The sequence below is a fragment of the Electrona antarctica genome (assembly GCF_951216825.1).
Source record: "Electrona antarctica genome assembly, chromosome: 6".
Taxonomy (NCBI): Eukaryota; Metazoa; Chordata; class Actinopteri; order Myctophiformes; family Myctophidae; genus Electrona; species Electrona antarctica.
Genome location: NC_136811.1, coordinates 13,643,159 through 13,658,647, shown reverse-complemented (window position 1 = coordinate 13,658,647; position 15,489 = coordinate 13,643,159). Strand labels below are relative to the sequence as shown.

At 43.0% G+C, this 15,489-nt stretch overlaps 1 protein-coding gene across 3 annotated transcripts in view; it reads left to right on the top strand.

Annotated features, from left to right (window-relative positions):
- casp2 (caspase 2, apoptosis-related cysteine peptidase) overlaps positions 1-15,489 on the top strand; it is a 48,188-nt gene that overhangs the window by 24,614 nt on the left and 8,085 nt on the right. For 2 of the 3 annotated variants that reach the window (XM_079504848.1, XM_079504846.1), the window contains exons 1-7: positions 1,108-1,245; positions 1,882-2,032; positions 5,064-5,237; positions 8,154-8,223; positions 9,271-9,362; positions 11,458-11,640; positions 12,952-13,080. In XM_079504848.1, coding sequence (XP_079360974.1) covers positions 1,883-2,032; positions 5,064-5,237; positions 8,154-8,223; positions 9,271-9,362; positions 11,458-11,640; positions 12,952-13,080 — 798 coding nt within the window. In that variant the 5' untranslated portion in view covers positions 1,108-1,245; position 1,882. Of the gene's footprint in view, positions 1-1,107; positions 1,246-1,881; positions 2,033-5,063; positions 5,238-8,153; positions 8,224-9,270; positions 9,363-11,457; positions 11,641-12,951; positions 13,081-15,489 lie in introns of those variants that run through there. The other variant, XM_079504847.1, reaches the window with a different exon arrangement.

Here is a 15,489-nt window from a genome sequence, read left to right as displayed (position 1 = left end):
ATCGTGGAACGAGCAGTTTTGAGCAACCTGCCAGCACACACAGGTGTGCCACAGTGCCAGTCACAGGTGTGCCACAGTGCCAGTCACAGGTGTGTGACAGGTACTGGAGCATGGGTCCTGCAACTTTGCTGAGTTTGTGTATGCTCCAAGCAGAAACACTGCCCCCATGAATAGATGCCATTTATCCCTTCAGGATAAGGGCCGTGCAATAGGGAAAGTGGAAGCTGGTGTTCTGTTACGCTGCTACGAAGCATAGAGAACTAACCTAAGAACATAAGAACTTGACCCTCACCCTTGCTTCACTGATAAACCTCCAGCGATGTACAGGCATTTGCACAACAGTAACACGGGGGATTTTTGTTTGTGCAATTTCCACGATTGCACGATCCTTACAAGTTAAAAAGGTTAAAAGGCTTGTTGTAAAGGTGACTAATCAACAATACAACAATACCAATAGAGGGTATGCGTGTGACATCATCATCAAACCCGGAAGTTATGCAGGAATGCCTAATGAGTGGCAAAAAACTACTTTCTGGCCTTGACAGCCCATACATCCAAACAGAAAAGTCCTATCTGATTGCATTAAACAACATTAAACAATGTTAAACTCACTTTTCCTGTTGCTTTGCCACTCGATTTGCCACTCGATGTGCCATTCACTTTAAGCATGTGCATACTGTGTGAGAACTTTTTGTGAGATAGATATATATATATATATATATATATATATATATATATATATAGTGTGTGCGTGCGTGTGCGTGTGTGTGTGTGTGTGTGTGTGTGTGTGTGTGTGCTGCCCCTCCCTCTCCCCCTCCGGTTGCTTACTATCATCATCTGAGAACTCTTTGTGCCGGTCTTACTGCCTCCTCTTCTTATCAGTTGGCCTATTATTGATAGAAGCGACAAATTCAAAAGAACACTATCTTGGAATTGGAGCCCACAGTTTTACAGTACGTGAACCTACTGTACGCCGCCCGCCGCTGATTGGCGAACGGAAACGTCGTTCACTACTACCGCACACTCTCATTGGCTCTGATCCAAAGCAATGTGTGCTGACCACGCCTCCTTTCTCACTACTACTTTTCGCAGCATACCCCGCGGAAGGAAGGGAAAACACTACAGACGTGATGTTGTTTATTAATGTGTGATTACAACTGTGTCAAATACACTGCCAAGTCCGTGCGGAATATACCCGGCTCCGTTTGCTCTAACAATACAGAGGAGACACAAGAACGCTCGAAAGTAGGTTTGGGACCTTATGCGTGTCGGTAACTTAAAGGCGATACTACAGCCAGGGCACTCCGAATTCAGCTGAGCTAAAGCTAGCAAGTTAGCATGTGTACATTTTGCCAGTCCCATTCACATAAGGTGTTGAACTTGGACAGTGCATTGTCTTTTTTTTCTTTCGATGAGATCATCAATCAGGGTGCAGCTAGCCAGTTGTTTTGCATGCTGTGTTGTTGTTATTGTTTTGTTTCGCATGGCCCAACGACGGTCGTTCGTTTGTGAGAGACAATGCTTGGCGATTTTAAGCCATGTACTCCTCCTGTCTAGGAGGTAGGGGTGGGAAATATAAACTTGCCACAAGAAACATTTTGTTAAATTTGGACTGGTGGGTAGGTAGGTCTAAAAAAAAACATTCAGCCACTGTCACCAGTGGTGGACAAACTGCTTTGTCTAATAAATTGGCTTGATAGGGGAAGTAGGGACCTGTCATTGCTTGAACAGGGTTAACCAACAGTCAGTCAATGTTGAGACCATGCATGTTGATGTCACTTATTACACTAAAATAGGAACCTGGTTCTGCCTTTGGGAAAGACTAACATTCTACAACCAAAAGCTCCAGTGTTAAAGTGTCGTTTCTGTTTGTCTGTGCAGCATGTTGGAGTGTGGGATGATTGAGAGAGACCGGCTCGCTCTCAGAAAGCGATCCACTGTCCTCTGTAGAGAGATGGTGGTGGACGAAATGCTCATTCAAACACTGCAGGCAGACGACATTCTTACAGAGAGCATGGCAGAGAGTATTTTGGTATGTATGCAATGCACACGTGCGCACGCACGCACACACACGTTCACCATTAAACTTAAAGGACCACTTCACCACTTTTCAACCTATCTTCATATAATTGGTCCTCACTAATGATCACGATAAAATTGCTTATTCTTTTCTACTCGGCCTCATAGGAGGGCTGTGGGCAGTTCAGAAACCCGTCCACCAGTGACATCATCAACGGGGAATCCTAGCTAATAGAAACAGCAGGCTTTCTATAGAGCACCGAAGTCTGGCGTCAATATCGGTAGAGGGCGCAAATCCACGGGTTCATGTACTTTTTATTTGCATTGTAATCACCATAGGGCATATATGTCAAACTCAAGGCCCGGGGGGGCCAAATCAGGCCCGTGGATGAATTATCTTTGGCCCGCGGGATGATATTTAATTAGTATTAGAACTGGCCCTCTGGTATATTGCACAGACCACCATAATACTACAAGTCCGACAATTCACTGCGAGTGCATTGGCACATATCACATACTATGAAATCAGTGCTTGGTGAGGATCATAGAACAGGAAACTGAGCTTAATAATAATGCATTTTCAGTTTTAAATGCATTTACTTTTTTGCTGTTTGCCTGGGACGTCCTCATGACCGCGGTGCCCGTGTGTTGAAACACAGTCCGGCCCTCGACCTCGACCGATTTCTTTATTTTGGCCCACTGTGTATTTGAGTTTGACATCCCTGCCATAGGGGGATTTTAGATCGCCTCATATAAGAACTGTGTTTGAAAAATAAACAAATCATCCAGGCCGCTTCACTCATATGGATATGAAGAATCAACTGACTGAGAGAAAATGCTTTAATGTTACTGTTGCTGACTTAGTTACATTTTCATGACTCATATATGAGTGACTGATGGTCGCAAACGATACAGAGACACCTCCCTGACAATAACACTGAGACAGCTTGTTTATTTTTGGACCACAATGCTTATAGTAGAGACGATATTAAGATGACCCCATGACCCATGTTACACTGCTACAGAGCTGACAATGAGGTTATATCTTCCATAAGTTCCCTTATTTTCTGGAATCCTGCCTCAAAGTAGACCAGAAGTAGAAGACTGTCGTTCCTGATGTCATCGCTAGGGACACATGCATCAGTAAGCAGGAACTGGGGATGGCAATGAAGGACCGGAAGGTCTGGCGTGGCATTGTGAAATCCATGATCTCGACCGCGGTAGAAAAATGATGATGATGATGTTGGACAGGTTTCTGAACTGCCCTCAGCCCTCCTTTGAGACACAGGCCGAGTAGAAATAAACTGTGCTATTTTATCATGAACGTTAGTGAGGAGTCGGACCAATTATATGAAGATAGGTTGAAAAGTGGTGAAGTGGTCCTTTAACCCATTTAGACCTGACGTCGAAATTAAAAAAATGTCAGTTTGACAGTTTTCTGGAATTCCTAATTCCTATCAGTGGTGCTCAATATTTCATGTCAAGGACCCCCAAATATATATGTAATTGGCCGCCGACCCCCATCTGAAAATATGTTGTTCCAGTGACCACCCAGAAGCAAAGATTTGAGTTAAAAACGTAAATATATATTACAAAATAATATATATTCCAAGATTTGCGCCACATTTTCACGATTAAAAACAAAATAGCAGACCTACAAGCTCGACCTATGATCTTGTAGATCTGCTATTTTTCAATAGCTAAAGCATAACATAATGCTTAAAACACCCAAAATGGGTTAAGCCCCCCTCCCCCCTATTTTTTACACCAAATAAAGTAGCCATTTTTAGTTTTCGTCCTCTAGTGCAGTGGTTTTCAACCCGTTTCATATCAAGGCCCATTATTAATTCGGCTTTTGAGCCATGGAACACCTGATGAGATTTAGCCTCGCAGACCCAAATATTTTGAATATATTGTTGTCGTCGGGTAAGATTTTGTCCACGATTCCATGCTGTATTGAATTGATGTTGGTAACCATTAGGAAAATAACATTTCTTCTTCTACATTCTCTAATTTTGTAGACTTCTTCTGTTTAACAATAATTTAACTCTCTCGCTCTTGAGAGCGTAGAATGAAACCAAATGGACCCGTACGGGTCCATTTGGTTTCATTTTACGCTCTCAAGAGTTAAATACTAGGGGTGTAACGATACATTTACAACAGCGATACAACATCGATACGATACGTATCACGATACATGGTTGACGATACGATACATGGACGATATTGGTTAATTATGGCGAGTCGGTGACACGATACGATTCAATGATACAGTAACTATTTAAAATACATTGACATTATAATATATTATATATATTATAATATTATATATATATTATATATATATTATATATTATATATATTATAATAATGAAACCCCTCTTTTTCTTTTTTCTTCTAAAAAATGCAAAATACCCCACACAAAAATGTAGTATTGATACAATTGATTATGTACATACCAAACGATTCGATACAGATTATTTGCATTTCAAAACAATACGATAAGATACGTCAATGTTGCTGTTTTCATTTTGATATACTTCGACTGCACTTTGGTTTCGTTTCGCATTGTCATGGCCGCTGGTGCATCTTATCATAACAACACAAACGACCATTTTTTACCCAATCTTCACGGATCAAACGCCCAAATACTTCAGCGTATGCTCCAAAGGTAATAAAACAATCCAGGCAGCGTAGGATATTTGATTAAAAGGCGGGTTCCGCGGGGTATGGCGTCAAACTGTTAATTCATTATTCCAATTTATTTGTGAGATATTGCCAAGATTTTGTGAGTCTTAAGCTATAATAAGCCTTGTATAGATAGATGCCATTAATTTATTTCCCGCATTATTTCACCCGCGGTTTATCCAATATTAATTTATAATATATATTTTAATGACACAAATCCACCCTAAACTGCGGTTAACCGCGACTAAATCCGCCATCCGCTGGTCTCTTGTCCCAGCGGTGTGTCTCTCAAATGATCTAACATGACTTTCCTTTCTCACCTTCTTACCTTTCTGTCACCTCTCGTTCCACTCTAGGCCGAGAGAACGTCTCACAAGCGTAACTGGCGCTTACTCTTCCTGCTCCCCAAGCGAGGTCCACGGGCGTTCAGCGGCTTCTGCGGTGCCCTCAGAGAAACGGAACAGCAGCACCTGTGTGACCTTCTCAGCCAGTCCCCGGAGAGAGACAGCACAGGGAGACAGCACACCCAGGTAAGCGGGTGCTGATTTTTGTAGGGGGTGATACAGTTGGAGGCCATCGATATTGTCCTTTTCTTTTTTGCTGAGTTTTGCGTGATCTGCGCAAAAGGACAGTTAACCCATTTTGGGCGGGAACCCCTTTTGGTGTTTTAAACATTGTTATAATTTAGCTATTGAAAAATAGCAGATCTACAAGCTCATAGCGCGCCACCGAGTGGCGCGCTACGAGCTTGTAGGTCTGCTATTTTTGAAAAATCGTGAAAATATTTATTTCAGAAAACTGGAGGATTTAGAAGGATTTTTTTAAGTTTTGAGGTCAGGCCTAAATGGGTCAAATGATAAGGGACAATATCGGTGGCACCCAACTGTATCTCCTCCCGTGCATGCAAACAATGCTTGGCTATTTTCTGTGTACGTCACAGAGCCCAAACCAAGTATAAATCGGCCATTAGAGTTTGCACTCAAACTCTAAACATCACTCAATCAATATTCAGTAAGTTATTGCTACAAGTAATTTGTTTTGCGCACCCAGCATACTTTTTACTCCCACACAATACACATAATTAATGTAGATGGCAACAAGACTCATCAATAAACATACATAACACAGTACTATAGAGAGAATTACATAAATAATGTTTTTTCCTTACCTTTCAAGTAGTCACAGAATATTTATCCCCATCAATCCCCCGATCGTTGCTAAACACAGAGGTTCTGTCTGTGCTTCCGCGGAAAGTAAAGCTCAACCATCCGTTCCCTAGTTAGGGTCCATTGATCCATTGAAATGGCATGCTGGCCAAGAATGGAGAGAAACGACACGGAGGCCGAGATAAAGGCATTTCTAAAAATGCAATAACATCCCAGCAAGGCAAATGGCGTCATGATCAGATTGGGGACGATCTTCACGTCAAATAGTATAGCTTATTCTGGGCCATATATGACTAGTTATGATATGACTTAAGTTGATCTGGCCTTGATCCGACTCTCACTCTGATTCATCCAGGACGTTTGTCTTAGTGGTCAGAAGTTATGTTGGTTGAAATCAGATGATATTCATCTGGGCCAGATCTGACTAGTCTTGGTTTGACTCGATCTGGCCCCAATCCAAGATGTCATGGCTGGGATGGAAGTGGACAGTGGCTGTTTTTTGTGGCCTTTAACATAAAATAAATTGGCAGTGAATGATTGAATGGAGTCCCTCAGAGGTTTGTGCCGGAGAAAGTGTCAGACAGGCAGGGCTGGCAGTCATACAGACACCAGAGAAGATGAGACTGGAGCACTAAGACAACCTTTTTAGGTTAGTCACAATCTCCCATCCAACTGATGTACTGTAGGATGAACAAACTCCTTTGATTTGTCTAGGGGGTTATAAATAATTTGCGATACGCATGTATACCAGCTTAAATAACAACTACATTGGATCCATTGGAACACTTGTTCTGTTCTTAAATTTCCTGATAAGTAACGGTTTTGGATATGCAAGATTTCCAAATCTGACGGTGATGATATAAAACTACTAGTAAACTACGCTTTTGCATTTTCAATTCTAAAAGCCAAAGTTGCGCCAAACACTGCATTTAAAAAGGGTAGGTGCTGCTGCTCCATGTTTTGCTTCTGCATGACAGTGACATCCCCGAAGAAACCTTGGTGTATTTATTCTAGTCTCTTCCTCACCACTTTCACTCATGTCTTCTCGCATACTACACACTGTATGCCTCAATATGCAGACTGAAGTCATTCTAACAATTACAATTTAGGCATTTAGCAGACACTATTAATCCAGCGATTTACAGTAGCAAGAACAACTCATGGTAATACATCAAATACATAGAAATAGTCATCAAGAATCATAAGTAATCTAAGAACCTAACATCTGTACAATGAAACTATAATATAGTAAATATACACTATAGAATGCTATGTTTACATAATATGCTATCTAAATGACATAAGTTAGCATTTGTATACACCTGCAAGGTCGTCGAGGCTAGGGCAGGTGCTGCGGGCCAAGGTGGAGTCTGAAGCGGTGGGTTTTCAGACTACGGCAGAAGATTGGCAGTTAGTCTGCAGTTCTGATTGCAGACGCACACACTGATTGCACAATCATCTAGGCCGGGCAGGGATTCTCAACCTTTTGGGCTAGCGACCCCCAAAAAATACTTTGACCATGTCTCGCGAGAAGAACCCACTTAAAACCTACGCAATAGCCTAATCCATATATAATTCAGAGAGAGCCCAAACCGTAGTCCAGTGAGTCACACAGCTCTCCCCCAGACAGCGAATGGCAGATAGAGAGCAGCAGAGGGACCTTTAGCAGCTCCATGTCAGGCTGCCCTGTCCAGACTACTGCTGCCTTGTCTCAGAGACTGCTCTCATGCCCAATTCATGCTCCACTGTTTATGGTGAGTGACACCATTGTACAACAAAGTATAGTCGGACAGAGAGTGACAGAGGGAGACAGACGGGAAAGGGATGAGATTGAGGTGCGAATATCAAACCACATCGACCTGAGGTTAGCCTGCAGAATGTGCAGATCAGATACCAGTACAATTAGTTACTAAGTGGGTACTACCTTTGCAATCATTTGAATGTATATAATATGCCACTTAAGCTCAATTTATACTCTCTTTATAGTCATACTTGGTTGGGCCTACAGTCAATTCTGACTCAAGGGTTAACTGTCAGCCGGATTGACATGGTGCTAATTTGCTGGTCATAATTTTGCTAGTCATTTAGTCCAACAGGGTATATCAATATAATAAATAAACCGTTCGTATAGGCTCCACATGGGAGTCGTGAATGAAGTAGATACTTTCAAAATGATTGACTTCCACCATCACACACAGACATGTGTGTTCCTCCCCCCCCCCCCCCCCAGTGTAATTCAGTTTAATTGCTAATGCTGCATGTGTGCTTTTTGAATTTCAGAGGTTTGTGGACTCGTCCCTCCCTTATCCCACTGAAGAAGCAATTGCTGCTAAGAGACCCAGAACACATGGTGAGTGTTTGATATGCTGTGTGGCCAGCTTTGAACATCAAAAGCCCTCTGGATGACTATTCAGTTTTTTGCTCCGAATATTTTTTCTCTGGTCTCCTTGGAGACTGAGTAATGAGTAGGGTCTGGGGAAAGTGTTTCTTTCAAAGTCCTGCTTTAACCCATTTAGGCCTGACCTCGAAATTAAAAAAAAAAAATCTTCTAAATCCTCCAGTTTTCTGAAATAAATATTTTCACGATTTTTTTAAAAATAGCAGACCTACAAGCTCGTAGCGCGCCACTCGGTGGCGCGCTATGAGCTTGTAGATCTGCTATTTTTCAATAGCTAAATAGCTAAATTCAATAGCTAAATTATAACATATAACACAAAAGGGGTTCCCGCCCAAAACGGGTTAAAGAGGGTGGTTGAGTTAATTTGCTTTCCCAGAGGTGTAAACTAGGGCAATGCTCCAAAAAAAAGAAAAAAAAACATTTTTGGGTAGTCTTAAAATAATGTAATAGCTTTTTTTTTAAAATTCTAACAGCTCCTTTGGGAACTGGAATGCTTGACTGTCTTGTTGTGTACAGACAGGTATTTTCCTGTCAGTCACGAATGCATAATTTACGCTCTGTCGTACGACAAAGTATAAATCAGACTCGACTGTTGTTCCGGACAGGCGTGTCAAGTGTTCCGTGTGATGTACCCGTATCGGTGGGAGAAGTGGCAGAGTTGTAGCTCTTGCATGCGCCACGCCTTCGACAGTGACTCACAGCGCTCATACAAAGGTTGTTGTCATACCAGAGGCTCCGATTACCACACAGCAAGCTGCAAATGTTACGTTACAGAAACATTTAAGCCTTGAATGGCTCTCTCCGGTGGTTGAGACATTCTGGATTGAGTCCAGTATTGTAATAGGAGCAGACATGCAGAGCAGCGTGTAACAATGATCGTGTGTGTGTGTGTGTGTGTGTGTGTGTGTGTGTGTGTGTGTGTGTGTGTGTGACTGACTGTGTGTGTGACTGTGTGTGTGACTGACTGTGTGTGACTGACTGTGTGTGTGTGTGTTCCAGAGTCCATGGAGATGAGTCTGGATGCTGACAGCCCCATCACCACTCCTGTGCAGGCCTCCTCCCATGACTTCTACCTCACCCACTACCAGCAGGTAAAAAAAAAACACCTCCTCACTGGATGACGTCAATGCAAACATCTTGTGCTATTTTTGGGCCTGTGGCCCTTATGCTCTTCTAAACAAGGTCACCGGTGTCACAGGCGGTTATCTGTCTAGGAACTCTAGTGAAAAGAAAGCCCATGTACTCTCCTATCAACTATTTGAACCTGCACTTATAGGCTGAGTCTCTATCTATATAGGTTCAAAGAAGACAGCTTGTCTGTCATTGCTGATTGTAATCCGTACTATTATAGTTTCAGCAAGGCTGCGAGAAAGATTTTTGCTCATTGTAGCCTGTGCTCTAGGTTCAACAGAGGCTGTGAAAAATATTTTCTGATGCGAGGTAATGTGGCACGTGAATGAACACATTCTTATGTACATTATGTATGGAGAAACATTCTAACTGTAGGTCTGGCTACTTTGACATAACTAGATGTAGAGTAGCCGCGATTTGCAACTCTACCATTTATAATGGGATGAATCTAGAGTTTCAATACCCTCCATTGACTCCACACTCATCCAATTTGCGTTTGTGATCTGCTTGTATTAAACAACGTTAAACTCACCAACATTGCAGCTGTAGGGCAAGCTTGAATTATCCTCTTTCAATCTGCAGAGTTTGTGTCATAAAAATCCACCGTAGACATGTTATGAGTTACTTTCTGTCAATACATCCTCTGCAGGTGATTCTTTTTCTAAGTGTTGGAGTTTGGAAGCACTAGTTTTTATTAAGGGGTCGCGCTGCTGCCTCCTGCATTATGTGCAAATGCGAAACAGATGGCACACAGGGCCGCTCAGTGACTTACGACGAGCGCTTCCAAACACTTAGAAAAATAATCACTTGCACAGAATTTCTTGACAGAAAGTAGCTCATAACATGTCTACGGTGGACACAAAAGCTCGGCAGATTGAAAGAGGATAATTCAAGCTTGGCCTAGAGCTGCAATGTTGGTGAGTTTAACGTTGTTTAATACAAGCAGATCACAAACGCAAATTGGATGAGTGTGGAGTCAATGGAGGGCATTGCAACTCTAGATTCAACCCTTTATAAAAAAAATCTAGAGTTGCAAATTGCGGCTAGATGTAGAACTACATGATTATATGGAAATAGTTTATTTAAAAAGATGAAATCTCATGACAACTAGGGTCTTGCTATCAGCTAATGCTTGGCTCTGTTCCGCATGTTACTGCTCTAATTTTACGCATTTAGCTGTTATCGTATGCATTCCAATAGATTAGGGCTAAGACGAGAGGAAGGAGACGTTTTTAGAAATAAGCAGGATATGAGGAGGGAGATATGATTTACAGACGAAAGTGGAATGGAAGATAGATATTTTTTTGTTGTTGAAATTATTTAGTTAACATGTTTTTTAAAGGGCCTTCACCCCTTTTGCAACCAGAGCTTATTTTAATGATGTTTAGGACACAAGAAACACTTTCCATGTATGTAATATGTTTTTTTAGACGCCATGTTCATGACGCCATGTTCATGACGCCATGTTCATGACCAAAAACCTGTCATGAAAATGTGGTCTCACTTCCTTCCTGGACTACAAGTCACACCTCCACACAGCATCCCCCCACTCCACAAGGAGGGGAAGTGCACTAAAGCATTATGGGCATTGTAGGAATTCAGCAATCCAGTCAAACACACAGACTTCATTATTTTTCTGGCCATAGGGTGCAAATTTTAAATTGTGCTACTGTTATCTACTACAAATACTATTATAACATTGAGTGACTGGAGTTTCTTCCAGCGGTGAAATGTCCCTTTAAAGGCTCATACATAGTCTGGATTTTCGGCGGTTAGGTGACCACCGAACTACAACATGACGTCACAAGCCGCGGTGAAGAGCAAACCACCGCTCCAGCCATTCTCTCTGTTTTTACTCACCACCGCTCAACGTTATTTCAGCTCCGGTGGTCAGCTCACCACCGGAGCGGTGGTCACCTCACCACCGAAAATCCAGACTATGAATAGGCCTTAAGTCTCCACCATAACCATTCCATCTCCATTCTCTCTCTCTCTTTCCCTGCTCCCCCTCGGTCTCTCTCCTTCCCTCCTTCCTGAACCGTGTTCTCACTCCAGTCCTACAGAATGGCGGCGTCGCCCCGCGGCTTCGCCATGGTGATCAGCAACGTGACCTTTGACCCCCTCGCCGCCCCCGAACTGGACTCCAGGAAGGGAGGCGAGGTGGACGAGGAGGTCCTCAGGAAGGTCTTCACAGAGCTGGACTATTCGGTCATCGTCAAGAGAAACCTCCCTGCTCAGGTAACGCACGCACGCACGCACGCACGCACGCACGCACGCACGCACGCACGCACGCACCAACAGAGACGAACGCAAACCATATGCAATTATGCACACATACACTTAAAATGGAAATGCACACATGCAGAGATACTGTACACCTGCATGGGAATGGAAATTACAACAACAAATGCACACAAGCTCACAGACACACAGATGTTCTTTTGTACTGTAATTGCATGCTTCCAGCCACATCCAAGTGACAAACAAACAAATCATGCCCCCCCACACACACACACTTTGGTTGATACAGATTCCCTGCAGTGTAAAATGGTCTAGTCTGTGGACGCAGAAAGCGGAAGTAATGAATGGAGGAGACGTTTGCTTAACTTGCACTTCATAGGGTCCTGCCTGCTGGCCTGTTACAAAGAGGGTGCTAATTGCTCAGGCAATGATGCTATCTCTGGGACCCCAGTCTACTTAATCCTGATTCCTGTGTTAACTTAACTGTGAGAGAAATTGATTTCCTCGCAGACTTACGGAGGCATCTATTTTTTTTTTTTTTTACTATCGGTGATTTAGCTGCGAAACCCTTGGAACCCTCTCAAGTACCCCTGGGGGTCCCTGGACCCCATGTTGAGAAGCAGTGGTCTAGGGTGTGTAAAGAAATATGTCTCTGTGTGTGGGCTACTCTCACCAAAGGGAATGAAAGAATAGGTAGTGCTCCGTGTGCATGTGTGTTTTATTTACCTCAAGGATAGTATGTGGAACGTTAGCGTTCCAAATTTACGATTGGTACAAAATAAGCTTAGGTTAAGCAGCAAATTGTTTTTGCCTTTTTAATTTTTGATGTCCCCACAAGGCGCATATTAATGATGTGTATTTGTTGGACATCTATGGCAGGGGTTGTCAACGTTTTTGGCCGGGGACCCCCGGAAATGCTTTGGCAATGTCTCGGGACCCCCGCCTCGCCCCCTCCCGACCCCCAATATAAATTGACTGCTACAATAACCTTAAACCATTTTGGGCGGGAACCCCTTTTGGTGTTTTAAGCATTGTTATAATTTAGCTATTGAAAAATAGCAGATCTACAAGCTCATAGCGCGCCACCGAGTGGCGCGCTACGAGCTTGTAGGTCTGCTATTTTTGAAAAATCGTGAAAATAAAAATTAAAAAAAACCCTTTTCTTTTCTTTTTTTTAAAAAAATAATTTGGGGACCCCCTAAAATAATTTGGCGACCCCCCGAGGGGTCGCGACCCACGGGTGAGAACCCCTGATCTATGGAATGACATCTTTCATGTGCTGTTGCTTGTGCTGATTGTTTTCTGCAGGACATGCGGGCATGCATTGAGCAGTTCCGTCGACGACAGGAGCACAGGACCATGGACAGCTGTGTGGTGTGTCTACTCTCACATGGAGTGGAAGGTGCTATATACGGCACAGATGGACAGCTGTTGCCGGTGAGAGAGAGAGAGAGTGTGTGTGTGTGTGTGTGTGTGTGTGTGTGTGTGTGTGTGTGTGTGTGTGTGTGTGTGTGTGTGTGTGTGTGTGTGTGTGTGTGTGTGTGTGTGTGTGTGTGTGTGTGTGTGCACGCACGTGCAGTGGCCTAGAGCAGCATCTGGCAGACCTTTTGCATGAGTATATTCATTCCTCAACCTTTGGGGACCGCTTAGGCCTGTTAAAAACAAAACAAAGAGACTATTCTATTCTCAACATAAAGGTTTATTATGAGCTTTTCATGTGATATTAAAAGAGAGCAAAAACTTCTAGTTACATTTGTTTTATTTTCGGTGCCATTATGCCGCTGTCTGTATTGTCAGGGTCTGTGTCTTGAGACCGTCTATTTTCTGTCTGTTTACTTTCCCTGCCAGGAAATGATGATGGAATAAGTTTATTAGACAAACATCTAAATTTTAATATACAAATCACAATTAATCCAAATGCCATCACGATAATAGGCATCATGGTACCAAAATGTAATTAATTTAAAACTATATGATACAATGTTGAACTGGCTCTAGTGTGCTCACCTAACGAGATGAATGCACGCACCTGCCGTCGGCACCAGACCAAGGAGGGAAGGAGGAGAGGAAAACATTGTGGTTCTGTGTTTAATTTGAGTCTCGGTCAGAGCAGAAAAGATGGATGGAACGGTAGAGGAGCGATTCCACTGCCATCTCGCTATAAGTTGCGTGTATTTTCAGCTGCGAGCCAGACAGAAATTACTCAGACAGAACTCGTTAGAACAAGCGTATAAGCCGCCGTCGCACTGGGTCCCAGGTTTGATGGCAAAGCGCAATCGGTGGCGGTGATGAATGAATCGCTCATTCCATTTTTTTCCTGTGTGTACGGATAGTGCTATAATCCTGGATAGTGGATAGTTGGAGGAACCGTTTTCATTCAGAGCAAGTGATTTGATTGTCATGGAAACACAATTTCTTTGCTACAACTGGTGCAGACACCTACTGGATTAATTAGTATTTCACAGATGTACAAAGCAAACAAAAATATTGTAATTATTATTTTAATATTATAATATATTTTTTAAATCAATTTTTTCTCTTCAAATGGACATATCTGTCTACCGCTACTGCAGTCTTACTGTTGGCCAATGAGCAGCACAATATTATATCAAAGACGATTGCCACTTTAGTTTCCACAGTAAATAATTCGTAAGAATGACCCTTGAAGGGCACATTGGCTGTTCAGAATGAACAGCCATTCACAACAGCTCCCATGCACTATCCAAGTTTATGGCACAGACGAGGTAGCCTGGGGTCCACCTATGCTTTCTATGGCTGCCGGGAGAAACTAGACACAGCTGCGCGACATGAGACTAGAGCGACAGAGAGGAGTGTGTGTGAGTACGTGTGTGCGCGTGTGCGTCATTTTAACAAAGGTGCAGACAACCAGAAATCAGCAGAGAGTGAGTGAGTGACCCAGACTTTTTTTTTCTCCCTGGAAATAAAAACGTCTGGGTTTCCGAGGCTACAGACGAGGTGCTCAGTCAGAGTAGACTGTTGGCTGTATAGACCAGTACACTGACTGAACCATTACCTGCTTACTAAACATGGCATAACAATGGATACTCTCACCTGTGAAGGAGAGTGTGGGACATGCTGCATCCTCCAAATCCGACAATGCAAGAATTGTCTTTCCTGCTAAAACACTTCAACAAGAGACGTTTACATGGCCGATAGTACTCTTTACCAGACCGGGGGCACATCAAACGTTGCACTACTGAACACTCGACAGACTTGTTGCTGCCTCTTAAACGTAACACAACCAATGCATTCCAGTCATCCGGAGAGCCACCGCATCCAGGATAGCAATATTAGCAACCATACAGCGCCTCTCCCTATCTGCCAGGCGCCAGCAGGCACTATGATGTGATGCAATCTCACACTGCTTTTGGCAGTGGACATGACATGACATGCAATACAAGAATGTTGTTAACTTGTTCCGAATATCTTTTTGATCAGGGTTTTTTCCTGCATGGAAGAACTTGTGTTGCCCCCAAAGAGGTTTTAGCCACCTCCCCATAGCAGGAATATCACCAGCACCAAAGTGATAAGAATTGAGAATAGTATGTATTGATGCTAAAGTAAGTAAGATAAAGCTGTTATATACTGATATCTACGGGTACAGGCTTTAGTTCCGACATACTATTGGTCCGACTGTCAAGATTAGACCGACAACCTACCCCTAACCACAAGCACGAGAGCAGTGTATGTTCGACCGCATGTCCGACCGTTGTTTCCACATGTTGGTGTGTCGGATAAGCGTGCGCACCCCGATATCCTAGTCACTAGGATTGTTTTCAATCATATTGCCCTTCAAATGGTTTATGGCATTACACTCTCCTCTCT